The sequence below is a fragment of the Tachysurus fulvidraco genome, chromosome 6, assembly GCF_022655615.1.
Source record: "Tachysurus fulvidraco isolate hzauxx_2018 chromosome 6, HZAU_PFXX_2.0, whole genome shotgun sequence".
NCBI lineage: Eukaryota > Metazoa > Chordata > Actinopteri > Siluriformes > Bagridae > Tachysurus > Tachysurus fulvidraco.
In genome coordinates, this window is record NC_062523.1 from 23446536 (window position 1) to 23463210 (window position 16675).

Sequence of the window (16675 nt, forward strand, 5' to 3'; positions counted from 1 at the left end):
TCACATGTCCCTTTTCATGACAATAAAAACATTTGCGAGCTGCCAAAGTGTCAAGTCATTGTTCATCTTTTTGTGCACGCCTAAAATTATCAGTATGATCTACTGAATTGCGTGACAAGGAACGGGGTGATGGAAAAGCTACTTTGTGGGTGAGCACAAACTTGTCTGCAAAGACAGCAGCATCAGCAAGAAATGAAACAGGTAGGCTAGTGCATCCTAAATTTTTCAATCATATTCATATAACATTATGGCCTTTAGAAATATGTTTTTTGAGAAGGTTTAGTAGTGCACAATAGGCCCCTGTAGCACAGCCTAAGCGTTTGTCCTTAATGGCATTTTTCCTTGCATTACTTTTACTTTTATACTTCTAAAGTAGTTTTGAATCCAGTACTTTTACACTTTTACTAGAGTAAAAAGCTTGAGTTGATACTACAACTTCTACAGAAGTATTTTTAAACCCTAGTATCTGTACTTCTACCTGAGTAATGAATGTGAATACTTTTGACACCACTGCACATAAGGATAACCAGATGCACGTGGTATGGTAGGTACTCCACTCCTCTCCTACAATTTCTATCAACAAGCTATATACTAAAGATACATGACATAAATATAACTAGACACAAATCTAACCAGTGTTGTGGAATAAAATCTTCTCAGAGGCTTTGTAAACAATGTAGACTTTTTATTAAACAATCAAGAAAAGTTGTCAGTCTGTAGAGTTGGCCACACCCTGGCCTCATGCCATATTTAAGTCTGAAGCTATCCTGTCTAACCAGGTTTTACACATAGATTACATTTCATTCCGATTTCACAATACATAGGCCCTCGGTTACACTCTTGATTAATCATCTATTAATCATTTTTAATTTTGCACTGGTCATGTATGAGTAAATCTACCCTTTGATTGATTAAAATATTTCATAGCCCCTGGGTTTGTTTATATTGTAGCAATACATTTTGAAAATAATTAATATGAAATTAAAGTCACAATTGTGTTTGTTGTATGAAATAAATAAGTTTTTAGAAATAAATAAGCAGTTCATATGGTATTTGTGTTAAATGTATTTATAGGTTTATAATGTCTATCAAGCAGTTGAACAGGTCAAAACCTAAGCCAAGCCCACTTTTGCCAACATACCACTGCACCAAAAAATATATATATTTATGAAATTCTTGGTATCAGGCTTCTTATCTCTGCAAACTATTGTACATTGTTACAAGACAGACATAGTACAGCGCATACACAATAGTGCATAGTAGGTTTCTCATCTCAGCCAAGTATTCCTATTCAGTTTTTTTTTGGTAATCAGTCCTAATCAATCCTATTACATCAGTGTTTTCATTACTATCTGTTAGACACGGCTTATACAATTCAAAGTCTTGCACTGAGTAAGGCTAAACCTGCTGGAATATACACTCATCAGTGAGCTATATACATCAGTGAAACCCTTGGAGTAATTTTGAGGTCCAGCCCTTCAGTAGCTATTTTTGAAAAATCAGACTGCCATCACAATGTTAGAAGTTGGTAACGGGAAATCTGGAATGACAAAGAGAGAAAAAATATGTTTTTGTGAATCTGAAATCAAATCTGGATTTAGTTGATCCTACAGCTAATAATTCATGAAAGAATCATTTAGCTTATGCAATAATAACAAAATGAATGATACAAAGGATAAAGTTTAAATGTTAATGAATATTTAAAGGTTATCTACTATCTACCTGCTCTCTATTGCATGTATAGTGTACATGCCTAAAAATTCCTGAATAGCACAAAAATAACCAAATCACTAAATGTTGAATTAGTATCCATTCTCCCTGATGAGCCAGAAGGGGTGGAGTTTCCACAAAGTGAGTACAAATGTGGATGTGTTGTTCCTGTATTTCAAAATAGAAGAGTCTCCTACACCTTTCTAAGAAGCTCACTTTGGAACTGCAGTTTTAAACAAAGATGACAACATATTCAGAGAGAGGAATACCTGTAAGCTCGGTAAGTATTTATGGGCTATAACTAAGTTAAACTACAACCAGCTATCATTTTTGTATAGTGTAAATTAATTTGAATAGAATTGTATAGTCACAGATTACTTTGTATGGCTAGAACTTTAGCACTGTCTCATAAAGATAAATAAATAATACATTATTGATAAATAAGTGAGGCACCGTGGCTTAGTGGTTAGCACGTTCGCCTCACACCTCCAGGGTTGGGGGTTCGATTCCCACCTCCGCCTTGTGTGTGTGGAGTTTGCATGTTCTCCCCGTGCCTCGGGGGTTTCCTCCGGTTTCCTCCCACGGTCCAAAGACATGCATGGTAGGTTGATTGGCATTTCTGGAAAATTGTCCGTAGTGTGTGTGTGAATGAGAGTGTGTGTGTGTGTGTGCCCTGTGATGGGTTGGCACTCCGTCCAGGGTGTATCCTGCCTCGATGCCCGATGACGCCTGAGATAGGCACAGGCTCCCCGTGACCCGAGAAGTTCGGATAAGCAGTAGAAAATGAATGAATGAATGATAAATAAGTGAAATGAAACTAAATTCTTTGACTTGAATAACTGCCGCATACCTAGTATGTATATCTAGTTACAGTGTAGTTTCTCAGAAACTAATTACCATATGCCTCGATAGCTTTCACTTTTATTTCTTCCTTACTATCCCCAGACAGTGTGATTGTTTTCAGGCAGGAATGGGCCTGTTCTTTTTAAGCTTTTAAAGCCAACCAACAAATCCATTTCCTTAACCCTACACGTAACTGGTGCTACTGATACCTAAAACTGTAAAGTGTTGTCCTGTCAGTTACAAAAGTTTGCAGAAGAGGGCAGGCAAGTGTTTTTGGGTAACTGTTTTAGTACAATTCATATGTATTTTACTGTGTGCTGAGCAACATCATGCCCAATATGTACAAAAAACAACATGCAAATTTTCAGAAAGAAAAAGATCCCTTAATAAATTCACGCTCAAAACTTGGCTACAATTCAGGATCAGGCTATAATTCAGAATCCTAAAACTTGAACAGACAAGTTTTTGGAATCTTAAAGAACTCTTCACACCTGTCTTCCTTTAACCTATGATCAACTCTCCTACAAAACAGGGAGTGGGTGAGATTAATAAGAAAAAACGAGATGCAACATGCTTTTTTTTTTAACATTTATTTATCACTTTTTTCATTTAGTTTGTACGTTCTTCTCAAAACACTGAGAATTTGCAAAACATATAGAGCTATATATAGATGAAATAAATATTCAAAAGTTGATGAGGTTAAGGTACTTGATTATCATATTATTTTCCTCCTAAAGGTAAGTCCACAGTATCTGCACACAAACTCTACTAGCCACACCTGGCCCTTCAGTGCAGTAGCAGAATTGATTGGTGAGTCAAAATTACTTTTATAATCTTTTATTGTTTTCTGCACCACTTTGCATAAACAAGAGAAATCTTTCACATTCTAGATTATAGGCAATTTTCTGACTGCTTACGTTTTAGAGATTAACCCTTAGGAATCCCACACCTCCCACTCACAGCCCTGACCCATCTGGACACCAGGAGGGAAATTACTTGAAAAGTATTCTTGACTAAAATTCAGATTTTAACACTATAATTCCCTTCTGTATACACTATACTTGTTTTGAGACTGTCATTCACAACTCACATTTATAAAACACATTTGAAGTTGCAAAGTAGGTTTACACAGTTTCCTTTGTGTCTTGTTATTTTCCAATTTGAAAATGTATTCTTTCCTCTTGCTGTACTCTCCTGAGCAAATTCTCTTCTGATGTGACTTCTAAGACTGCCTTCTACAAGACAACATATTTTCTTTTCTACTTAACCCCCAGCTTCTCATGAACCAACCTTTCTAATTGCTAAATCTGCAAGACCTTCACTTCTACCCCTACTCCTATACTGTAGTATTCCCCTTCTTTTTCACTTGCACATTTTACTAATCTAGCAACAGAATAGATCTTGCACTGGATCATGGACGTGATCTCAGCATGTCTGCAGACACCTCATAATTGATTGCAGCTCATAAGCTTAAACTTAAACTCAGCAAAACCTAACTGCTGTTCATCCCAATCAATTCATCATCATGAAAAGATATTTGAATCTTCCTGATTAACTCACTGATCTCACCTTTTATCACTGCATGCAACATTGGGATATTAACATGGACAATCAACGTTTCAACAATCAACATTTCCTCTCATATTGATCCTCAAAAATATCAGGAAGATTTGTCCATTTCTATCGTCACTGGCCGTTAAGGTGCTGTGCTTTTTCAAACAACTTTCTGCCTGTAAGTACTGTATGCCTCTGAGAGCCATTTAATCTGCAACTCATCCCAAATGCAGCTGCATGACTTTTTCCCACATTAACCCATTGCTACACTCCCTCCAGTGGCTTCATGTATCTGACTACATCTGAAATTAAACAATGATAATTGCCTAAAAGCAACAAATGGACCTTTACCCACTTACCTCAAAGCACTTATCACACCCCACATTTCAACATTCTTCCTCTAATTTTTAGTACTGATCGACTGTTTCTACCATCTCTCAGGGTACAAGGTACTGTATGCCTTCAGACTCTGTTCTGTTTCATAGTTGGTGAAATGAACTCCCCCTAAATGTTTAAACAGCTGAGTCACTGGTTCTCTTCAAATGATGTCTAAAGTCGTACCTTTTCCTGTGGTATTTAAACGCTGGTTAAATGTGTCTGCCGAAAAATGTCATCTTGCCTGCTCTTTTAAAGTTGATCACCTGACCAGTAACTGTTTTACTTTTTGAGATATTTTAGATTTGTTGATTTAAAAATAAACTCAAAGCTAACATATACTTGTGGGGATAGAAAGTGGGCAGATATAGAGAAATTACACAGATGTAGAGAAAGCGATTGGCTGGACAAGGGGTGAGGAGTGTAGTGAGTTATAACAGTGAAACAGAGTAATTGTGGAAAGTCAGAAGTGGGATTCGATAAGAGGATATTATGCTCCTCAGTAGAATGTCTGTAAAATTACTGTCAGTTTGTGTTGTCAGTTGTGTACAAAAAAGGGAGCACTGATCTTCATTTCCCACAATCACCTATGATTTCAACATTAGAAAGACTTCTGATTGCAATACACCTATTTTCAACTGTTATAGATTCAGGGCGTACCTTTATTGTATGACTTTTCATTTAAGCTACTCAACAAAGTATATGAACAGTTTCTTGTCCTTTACCAAACCATTTTGTTTCATCCTTGCCTGACTCGTGTTTTTTGATTTTGATGACCCTTTGAACCGCTCCTTATTGATTGCCTGACCTGTGCATGTTTACCTTTTTGAGAATATGTTTAGGATTAGTCTGCTATTAAAAAAACTCCAAGCAAGCCTGCACTTGCACCCTCCTGTGTATAGCACATACGATTTTTATTTAACCCTGATCTGCTGAAAATGGGAAAATGGTGAGATAATCCTTCACTCTATCAAGATTTGTATTCTGAAAATGTAAGCTTGTTTTTAATAAAAACATTAACTACATTGGTCTACTGTAGATCTGTCTTAAAAGACACAAATTTAGCTTACTACCTAAAATAGTAGCTTACTACCTAAAATACCACCTCACAGCATCATTATCTTGAGTGCAAGTGTATTAGATGCCATGCAATAGACTGACATTTGTTCCAGGGTGTAATCTTAGTCACACATCAAAATATTGTCCTGAACAGAATAAAGAAGTACCTTAAGTTTTAAAGCTGTCTAAAAATGTAAGTAACAGATAATATTTGAATTTCCTTTTTTGAATTTTCCTTTTTTCTATTGACAGACAATGCTTATGACCCAGGTATCAATGCAAAACAGCTCTGGATTACAAAAAGTGTGTTTAAAAACCAGGACTGCCTCCTCTTTTTGGATAATGGAAATGGCATGGACTATGAGAATATGCACAAAATGCTCAGGTGTGTTTATCCTTGAAGCTTGTGATTGTCTGTCAGATGGCAATTATATATTATATATTTAAATATATATTATTATATTATTTTTTATATACTTATATATTAAACTAACTGTATTCAATTCCTCGTTTTACTAACAGAGATCTCTCTCTCTCTCTCTCTCTCTCTCTCTCTCTCTCTCTCTCTCACACACACACACACACACACACACTCTCACACACACACACACACACACACACACACACACACACACACACACACACACACACACACACACACACACACACACACACACACACACACACAGTTTTGGCTTCAGCGATAAGCAGCAGTTAAAAAAACATGTTCCAGTTGGTCTTTACGGTAACGGTTTTAAGTCCGGCTCCATGCGCTTGGGAAAGGATGCCATTGTTTTCTCAAAGAAAGCTGACACCATGTGTGTGGGTCTGCTGTCACAGACTTACCTTGAGAGGACAGGAGCACAGAATGTCCTTGTTCCTATTGTCTCGTTCACATACACTGGACAGACAGATATTCTTTACCTAGTAACAGAGTGATAGATGGATCAATTTTATAGGAATGGTGTTCAGAAATATTGAACATAAAATGTGTTTTTCAGGAGCCTTTATCACTGCAAAAAATTAAATAATGATTAAAAACTCACTCACTCTATCACTCACTGATTTTCTACCGCTTATCCGAACTACCTCGGGTCACCGGGAGCCTGTGCCTATCTCAGATGTCATCGGGCATCAAGGCAGGATACACCCTGGATGGAGTGCCAACCCATCGCAGGGCACACACACTCTCATTCAATTACGCAATCACACACTACGGACAATTTTCCAGAGATGCCAATCAACCTACCATGCATGTCTTTGGACCGGGGGAGGAAACCGGAGTACCCGGAGGAAACCCCCGAGGCACGGGGAGAACATGCAAACTCCACACACACAAGGTGGAGGCACGAATCGAATCCCGACACTGGAGGTGTGAGGCGAACGTGCTAACCACCAAGCCATCGTGCCCCCCTATGATTAAAAACTAAGAAAAAAAAATCAATGAATAGCCAACCACCTAAGAGCTAAGGTCTTCAGTTTAGTAAATTTATAATAAAACATTTTATGCAGTAACTATGATGGATTATTTAGTGTTCTGCGGGTAAAAAAATATTGAACAAGAATTCACCATTTTTCTCAGAATAATATATTTCTAAAGGTGCTGTTGACATGAACACAAAACAAATAAGTTTGGAAATGAAGTGATGTGTAAATAAATGGAATGACACAGGGAAAAAAGTACTGAACACGCTTAATGAAATGTATTTAATACTTTGTACAAAAGCCTTTGATGGTAATGTCAGCTTCAAGATGCCTCCTGTATGGAGAAACTAGTCACATGCATTGCACAGGTGTCTTCAAATCTTTAGGGTTCCACGGGCCTCTTCTATGAACTCTGATCTTTACTTCTTTCCATAGATTTTCTATTGGATTTAAGTATAGTGATTGGCAGGGCCATACTAGCAGCTTTCCTTTCTTTCTCTGAAAGCAATTACAAGTTTCCATGGCTGTGTGTTTGGGATCATTAGTTGAAATGTCCACCCTTGTTTCATCTTCATCATCCTTGTACATGGCAGCAGATTTGTATCAAGAATGTCTTGGTACATTTTTCCATTCATACTTCCTTAAATTATAATTAATTAAAGTTTGCCAGTTCCATATGCTGAAAACAGCCCCACACCATGATGTTCCCACCTCCAAACTTCACTGTTGGTATGTTGTTTTCATGGTTATGTGCAGTGCTGTTTGTTCTCTAAATATGGAGTGTATCATGGCATCCAAAGAGTTAAATTTTGGTCTCACCTGACCAGACTATATTCTCCCAATATTTCACAGGCTTGTCTAAATGTTGTGCAGCGAACCTTAAATGAGCCTTAACATGTTTTTTTTTAGCAATGGAGTCTTGCATGGTAAGAATGCATACTGGCTATGGCAGTTGAGTGCAATACTTATTGTTTTTTTTTTTTTTTTTTTTTAAAAAAACAACTGTACCTGATAATGCCAGGTCTTTCTGAAGATCTGAAGTGCTCCTTGGCGCTTGGGAAACTCTTCTGATAATTATTTTCACTCTGTCAGAAATCTTGCGATGAGCACCTGGTCATGTCCAGTTCATGGTGAAATGATGTTCTTTCCACTTCTGGATTATGGCCCCAACAGTGTTTACTGTAACATTCAAAAGTTTAAAAAAACCTTCTGTAACCAATGCCATCAAAATATTTTGGAACAATAAGGTTGAAAGAGCTCTTTGCTTTTACCTATCATGAGATGTTTCTTGTGTGACACCTTGGTAATAAGAGACCTTTTCATAGGCTATCATTTAGGATTGAACCAGCTGATATTAATTTCCACTGACACATGGGCAGGATTGCCTTTAGTTACTGAAAGATTTCAGCTTTTGTCTTGGCTTTCCATGAATTTTGCACCTCCTATTCTTGATGTGTTCAATGCTTTTTCCATGTCATACCATTTCATTAACATGAGTTAATTACTGAACTTATTTGCTTTGTTGTTGTTGTTTTATTTTTTTGTACGGACTACTTGGGTTTTTAAAGACATCTGGTGAAACTTTAATGTCAACAGCACCTTTAGAAATATACATCATTTGCTGAGAAAAAATGTGACGTGTTCAATACTTATTTTACCTCACTGTATATAGTAAAATTAATATAAATTAATGTAGTTATGTGAGTGAGAAATGTGCTGAAAATACTGGGCCTGCCAATAGGATGGGAGTTTAAGAGGACAGAGTTAGAAAGGTAAATAAATACTTCATGAATGTATAAATGGACATTTGTGTTCTTTGCTCCTTAACCTCACTGCTGCACTCAGTGCTGCACCAGAGCATGCAGAGAGTCTTCGAGATATCCTGGAGCATTCTTTGTTTAACACTGAGGAAAAACTGTTTTCTCAGTTCAAAGTTATTGAAAGTCATGCTAAACTAAGTGGAACCTGCATCATAATCTGGAACCTACGCAGGTGAGTTTTATTTGCCTTAATATATATTTATATGAGAACTCTGTGTATTTTAAGTATGTGGATACTGGAATTACATTTTACTGTAAGAGAGAATTTTAATATAAATATAAATGATTAATATTGAAATATTGCAATTATATGAATGACATGTCACTTGAAATTTACAACCTTGCTCTAAATTTACTATTACTACCTTATTTACTACCTAACTTATGAAGAATATAAACAATGTTATTAGTTGTATGAAATTACACCATAATTCTTACCTGGTTTCAACCTCCAATTATTAAACTGCAGAAAATCTTCAGGAGAATTAGAATTTGATTTCTTGAAGGACCCCAAAGACATCCGGATCCTCGATGATGTGTACAATAAATTCAGGGAGTCAAACAAACGTCAGGCTCAGGAGAGCATGTCAGTGCCTGAGAGTGTTTATTCACTACGGGTAAGAATTAATCAGCAAATATTATACAGTATGAATGTTGACTTGACTGAGTTTACTCATCATTTCACGTGAAAGGGGTCATTTTAGAAAACAGGGTTTGCATTTTCATATATTAGAAATATTATATCTGGTTGGACACATGGATTTAAGTGTGTTTTTTATTTACAATCCAAAACATGAGACAAATTGTTATCAAACTGAGGTTCAACATCAGAAAAACAATGAAGGAAAATCAATATCAAAGTGAAATGAGAAATCTGAATTCTAAACCAAAGATTGTCAACAGGGAAACCAAATGCACATAGAATATACAAAATGTCAAAAAGAGTAATGGAAGCAGTCTACATTTACCAGACACCCTTATCCAGAGTGACTTACATTTTTTATTTCGATTTATACAACTGAGCAATTAAGGGTTAATGGCCTTGCTCAGGGGCCCAGCACTGACTCTCCGATCAGTAAGCCAACACCTTAACCACTAGGCTACCACATCCCCAGACTAGTATACAGTAGATGTAAAACGTCCACTTATCCCTGTTTAAATGGGAGGTTTTTGTGTTTAGTAAGAGATCAATTACATACTGTGTACACTCATATATAATGAGGTATGCAGTTGTGCTCAGAATGAACCAATGACATTCACTATCATATTTAATGGTAATGTTCCTACACCTGTTGTGAAGTGAATTTCAATAATCCCAAGCAAAACATTAACTGATTCTGTTGGATATTCTTTACATAATTTGGTTTCTGCTTTATTGAAGCTGTGATCCACAAAAAGCTTAAAAAGAATTTACAGTATGAAAAAGTATTGATAAGAATGGAGTATAAAAGAAATTCCAACTTCGGTGCATAAAAATACACAGTAAAATCCATCAACAAATTGAAAATTGAGCACTGCAGTGATCACCAAGAACAAACTGTTCCTCTATAATAGTTAAGAGACAAACAACAACATTAAAATAGCTACAGGAACACCTAGTCACTAACTGTATGAGATAACAATCTCATATTTTTCATTTCTCTGGGCTTTGAGGTAGGGTAGCTAAACAGAAGAAAAAAATACCCAAAATTGATATAAATTCTAAAAGATTATGACAATTTTGAAAATAAATATTTTTCAATAAAATGGACTCTTTCGTAAAATGTCCATATTATGTTTTGCTATTTTTGCATAAGCTGTTTTGTACATTTCAGTAAATTGCTGTTTTGCACAACTAATTACACTGATGCTACTATATTGAGTGTTCATTCCAGTACATGTAATGTAGAATATACAGTACATACTCTGGTCGGCGCTGCTTTTGTGTATTGTCTTGTATTGTTTGTTTGCATTGTCTTTTGTCTTTCACTGTTTGCACCAGGTTGCACAGATGCACTTTATGTGGCTAGGACTAACTTACTTAAGTCCTTAGCTCTGTCTTTGTTCTATGTAGCACCATGGTTCTGGAGGAACGTTGTTTCATTGTGTACTTCATTAGCTATATATGGTTGAAATGACAATAAAAGTTTCTTGACTTGACTTATGCAACCTGGGAACCATTTTATTTCTCTTAAACATTTCTATTTCGTTTTCAACCTCATTTTGTTTCTACATTACATTTTACCAGGTGTGTGAACACCTTTTATATACACTGTATATCACAAAATGCAACATTTGATATGCAGGTGAGTGAGAATGTGCTATATGAATTGAAATGAGTTTTTCAGCAGCTCCTTCCCTTATCTGCAGGTGCAGTTTCAAGATGAAGTTTAACCAATGATCAATGTAAAGTCAAATAAAGTTTGATGTTTGTTTTTCTCTTGATCCAGGCTTACTGTAGTATCCTGTACCTGATTCCAAGAATGGAGATTATCCTTCAAGGGCATAAGGTGGAAGCTCAGTCTATCACAACAACTCTAGCAAAGGCTCATACGGACACATACAAACCTGAATGTCTTGTATCCTTCTACCAAATATTAAAGCACCAGAATGTAAACATATAACTAATGATGCACTAGAAACAGTTATTAAATGATTCAAATATTATAAAGGTCATGATACTTAATTATTTGTGTCAGAAAAAGGCAATAACAATCACATTTGGCTACAACAAAAAGAGCATGGAGAACTACGGATTGATGATGTACAACAAAAACCGTCTCATTAAAGCCTACGTGCGTGTCCCCTGCCAGCGGAAGGTGAGAATCATCCAGTTTGTTTAATGCTTAATGCTTTATATCTCTTCAAACAAATCTAGAATAAACAGATTAACAGAGATGGAATGATGAAATATAAAACTACACTGGGGTCCAAGTCTGACCATATTAAAAATCTTTTATTGATTGATTGATTTAAATTGATTTAAAATTGTGAATTGAAGAGTGTCAACAACAATCAAAGGAAAGGTCTCCAAGACAGTACGTCGAGGTACGAGACCGTAGCAGTGACTGAGACATGAGGTAGAGATGGAGGTAGCAGAGATGAGGATGTTGAGGTTCTCTTTAGGAATAATAAAAATGGACAAGATTAAGAATAAGCCCATCAGAGGGACAGCTTACGTTGGCTGTTTTGGGGTCAGAGAGGCTAGATTGAGGTGGTTCGGACATGTACAGAGGAGATAGGAGGTTATATTGGGTTAGGGTTAGGGTTAGGGTTAGGGATGTTGGAGATGGAGCTTCCTGATAAGAGGTCAAGAAAAAGGACAAAGGGGTGATATATGGATGCGTTGAAAGATGATATGAAGGTAATTGCTGTGAGAGTAGAGGATGCCGAGGATAGAGCTAGGTGGAAACTGATGATTTGCTGTGGTGACCCCTAGCGGGAAAAGCCGAAAGTAGAAGAAGATGATTTATTGATTTAAAATAAACAGGACCAAAATAAATTAAAACTAAATTCTGCATCATTTCTATTTGTACATGCTTTGTACAAAAGTACTCATGCCTCATATCTTCTATTAAAGCCTATGTTCAGACAACACTCTAGTGAATTTGATTTAAATTGATCTAAAGGTTTTGCACACACTTGTGGAATCCATTCCAGCGCTTTCATTAAAACAACACTGTCATTAAAGCAAAAATAGGTGACAGACCAAATACAAAGAAACTAAATTCTACTTTTCATTCAAGTTGTTGTCAATAAAATAATTTGGAATGAAAATTGTTGTATTAAATTAGAAAATAATTATTATTTAGATGACAGTAAATACAGAACTATACTATATTCCCATATGATGATGGGTTTCCCTTTGAGTCTGGTTCCTCTCAAGGTTTCTTCCTTTACCATCTAAGGGAGTTTTTCCTTGCCACTGCTGCCTGAGTCACCTCAGACTTGCTCATTGGGGATAAATACATACACATTGTGAACTAAATCTATCTAATATTAATCTTGAATTTTGTATTCTATTAATCTTTATATTAACCTTTTGTTCTATGTTTATGTTCTGTAGAGCTGCTTTGAGACAATGTCAATTGTAAAAAGCTCTATACTGTACAAATAAACTTGAATCAAATTTAATATACAGTTGGAAGGCAAAATTTTGTTGCAGCATACAGGCATATCACAAAAACAAACAGAACATAAAAACAACACATTCACACAATTCACAAAAAAATTACTTTTCCTCGTATTTAAAAGTTTAACAGCTGATGGAACAAAGGAATGTTTGAGCCTATTTGTTTTACTAATTATGATCCTGTACCTAATACCCGAGGGTAGAAGGTCAAAATCATTCTACATAGGGTGGGAATCATTTGCTAATATAGTCTGGGCTTATAGTCCCTGGCATAACTTATGTATTTGTTGATTAATTTAGTGAAAGGAAGTAAACGATTTAAAAAAGATATGTTTAGCAATTGTTAACATTCCTTAAGTAACACAATTAAATGCACATAGCCCAATATGCAAAACTATTTACACTGAGCAGCCATACCTTTAAAACAAACTGCCTAATAATGTGTAGTCCCCCTTGTGCTATCAAAGCATTTCTGACCCATAAATGCATTGACACATCAAGGCCTCAGAAGATATTGATGTTGTGGAATCTGGCCCCAAGATATTAGAAGCAGATTCTTTAAATCCTTTTAGCTGTGAGGTGGAACCTCCATGGATCAGACTGGTTTACCCAGCAAAGTCAACACGATGCACTCCTTGTTATGTCCTCAAACCATTCCTGAACTATTTTTGCAGCTTAGCATCGAGCATTATTTTTTGAACATTGCCATTTATAATCATTGTTATTTAATTCAGATTTTAATGGATTCAATTTGAAAATCATCAGTGTATATCAGGGGCTTTCAGCATGGAAGAGAATACATGATCAGATTAGATTTCAGGTAATAATAATTCTTCTTTTATTCATGATATTTACAATGTTTATGTTCTGTTACCAGGGCAACCACACAGGACAAGGTGTTATCGGGGTTATAGAGTGTAATCACCTCGTACCAACTCACAATAAGCAGGACTTTGATGATACTCAAGAGTACAGGTGTGTTTGAGTTAGAATATGAGTATTAAATGCTATTTTAGAAAGCTTTTTTTTAACATTGATGTAGGTAAATATGCTATATTGTGTTTGTGCAGGAACACCATGAAGAATCTAAATATTAAGCTTGAGCAATATTGGAGGAACTTCACTTATAGTCATCAAGCCTTTATGCCTGTTGATAATACTGAGTAAGTTTTAAAATGCCCTCTATTTTCAACAGTTCCAATAATTATCACTGACATGTACGTCCAAATTGGTTGGAAGTTTAAGGAATTACGTCACATTTTGTATGTTGCTTCCTCACATTTTTTCGATCAGAAATACTCACCTTGCTACTCACTGGCAACTGAGTCACTACTCACCTGTTCCAGGGCCAGATGTGTCTTATTCCAAATTTGCATATGGAATCTGTTGTTAACTATCAATATGAAGTATAATGAGCTGGCACTGCCATTGAATTATGCAATTATGCTAAACAATCAAAATAATCCATCAGATAAATAGCAAAAGATGAATTGTGGGCAAACTATTTAGTTCTTTCTTGAAATAGGCAATAAACTAGTGAGCTCAGGAACACCAAAAGGCCTGGACAAACATAGAAAACACATGGTGGATGACAGAAGAATCTGTTCCCTAATGAAAGTAATAGGATGTAAGACATTCGTAAGCCTCAAAAACAGGAAAACCATATTAGTTTGCCAAAATACATCATTAAACATCATATTTTCGTGTCCATAGGCACAACATCCTATGGGCAGATGAAACAACTGGGTAGATGCATGGCACTCATTTTATTCTCTAGGTATGCATGGCTGCCAATGAACTAGTTTCTTTGTGTTTACTGTATTTATGTCACGGTATCAGAAAACATAGTCAACCAGACTCATTCACAGGATGAAAGCAATCCTTGGTTTATTATATGAAGATGGGACAAAATACAACATAAATTGCCAAAAACATACAATAAATCAAAACGTGAGCACTTGGAAATTTAATAGCATAACTAGATCAAGGACATGATCATAATTCCACATTACATAGAAACAATACTCGAACATGACAGTACACAACAGCAGGCATGTTGAGCAGGTTATGAGCAATGACTTGACACAAGAGGAAGTGTATAAATAGCAAACCACATTAGGAGTAAATCAAGAACAGGTGAAGACATAAGAGGCATGATCACATTACCTTCACAATGAACAGCAATACACCCGCCAGTGTCCCCTAATACTTGGGCAGGGAATTGTCCCAGTCTCTGACAATTTACATGTCTGTAATTAATTTGTTTTTCTCAGAAGTTGCACAGATGCAGCTCAGGCAACTTGCCCCAGGCTCTTGCCTGAGGTTTCTGATGAGGAACAACTTGGATACCTCAAAACACACAAAGGGCAGTGAGTAACAAATCCTTCCGTTTGTAATAAATCAATACAATAATATTATTTACAATAATTTGGCATTAATGATATATAATTAATACCTGAATGTTTTACTTTCACCTTTAGAAAGAAGAGAACCCTGGTCCAGTGTCAAGATAAAACAGAGAAGAAGAAATCCAAGCAACTCGATTTTGACAACAACATGCCAGGGACATCAACATCCACAGCCTCACATGCCATGTTTAGTGAAAGTGAAAGTGAAAGCAGTGATAGCAGTGAAAAGATAGTAGGAATAAAAAACATTAAAACACAAGCCAGCTCTGAACACCAACAGCTTCTTCAGGCCAAGCAGGAGATAAAGCAGCTCCAAGAGAGGGTAAGAGATCAATACAGTACATAGAGCAAAAAGGACAAATGCAACGTACTGTATATAAACAAATTAAACATAATAAATTGCAGTAATAGTTCAGTGAGTTTGTTTCATGCCATGTTACTACAATTAAATCTTGTCCTTTTCTTTTTTTGTACAAAATTCTTACATAGGTGAACGGTCTAGAAGATGAGAAGTCCGCTTTGGCAAGCTGCTGTGAGAGCCTGCAGAATGACCGGTAAGATCTCCATTATGCAGATCAACACAATACCAATAAAATCTGTATTATATTTTTATATGGTGATACAAGTTGTGCAGTTTATATAACAACATAATATAGTGTATGTCAGTACACAAGGAAGTCATAGTCCGGTCCTGCACTGCAATATGATAATTCATACTGAGATTTTATTCTTTGAAGCCTCAGGTTAAGAGAACTCAGACAAAGTGTGGCATGTCTCCTGGTCAGCTTTGTCCCTGAAGTAAATCTTCAGCAGTTGGACTACGATTGTGAAGCTGTTGATGAAATTCTTACTCAAGTTATAAATAAGATCTCCCCAACAGAGCCAGCCTCTACATAAAAACCCATATGAGGATGGGTTCCCCTTTGAGTCTGGTATATCAAAAGGTTTCTTCCTTCCATTCTAGGGAGTTTTTCCTTGCTACTGCTGACTGAGTCACCTCAGACTTGCTCATTGGGGATAAACACATACACAATATACACAACATTAAATATATCTAATATTAATTTTGAATTTTGTATTCTGTTAATCTTTATATAATTCTTTATATTAACCTTTGTTCTAGGTTTATATTCTGTAAAGCCGCTTTGAGAAAATGTCAATTATACAAGCGCATTGAATTGAAAAAACAATGGTGGATTAATTTATAAAATTAACTTTTTAATTACTACACGCAATTTTTTTAATATGCCTGAATCTTATTCTGTTTAAATGTTTTTGAAAAACTTTTTATTGTTTCCAGTGTATTTTTAAAATAAAATTGAAAAAGGAAGGTTTAGGTTCACCTACTGGCTCAGTTCCCTTTGCTTTTA

The 16675-nt window shown here is 36.0% G+C and overlaps 2 protein-coding genes across 2 annotated transcripts in view; both read left to right on the forward strand.

The window, feature by feature from the left end:
- The window catches only part of LOC113641046 (NACHT, LRR and PYD domains-containing protein 1b allele 2-like), a 147609-nt gene that overhangs the window by 23528 nt on the left and 107406 nt on the right, over positions 1–16675 (forward strand). The window lies entirely within an intron of this gene.
- Positions 1666–16328, forward strand: LOC113657163 (MORC family CW-type zinc finger protein 3-like). The gene is made up of 14 exons (XM_047815005.1): positions 1666–1990; positions 3291–3363; positions 5794–5926; positions 6231–6454; positions 8808–8958; positions 9256–9403; positions 11216–11344; positions 11465–11584; positions 13775–13872; positions 13968–14060; positions 15171–15266; positions 15378–15627; positions 15795–15859; positions 16043–16328. Exons 1-14 carry the CDS (start codon positions 1952–1954, stop codon positions 16200–16202), a joined length of 1779 nt encoding a protein of 592 aa, XP_047670961.1. The 5' UTR covers positions 1666–1951; the 3' UTR covers positions 16203–16328.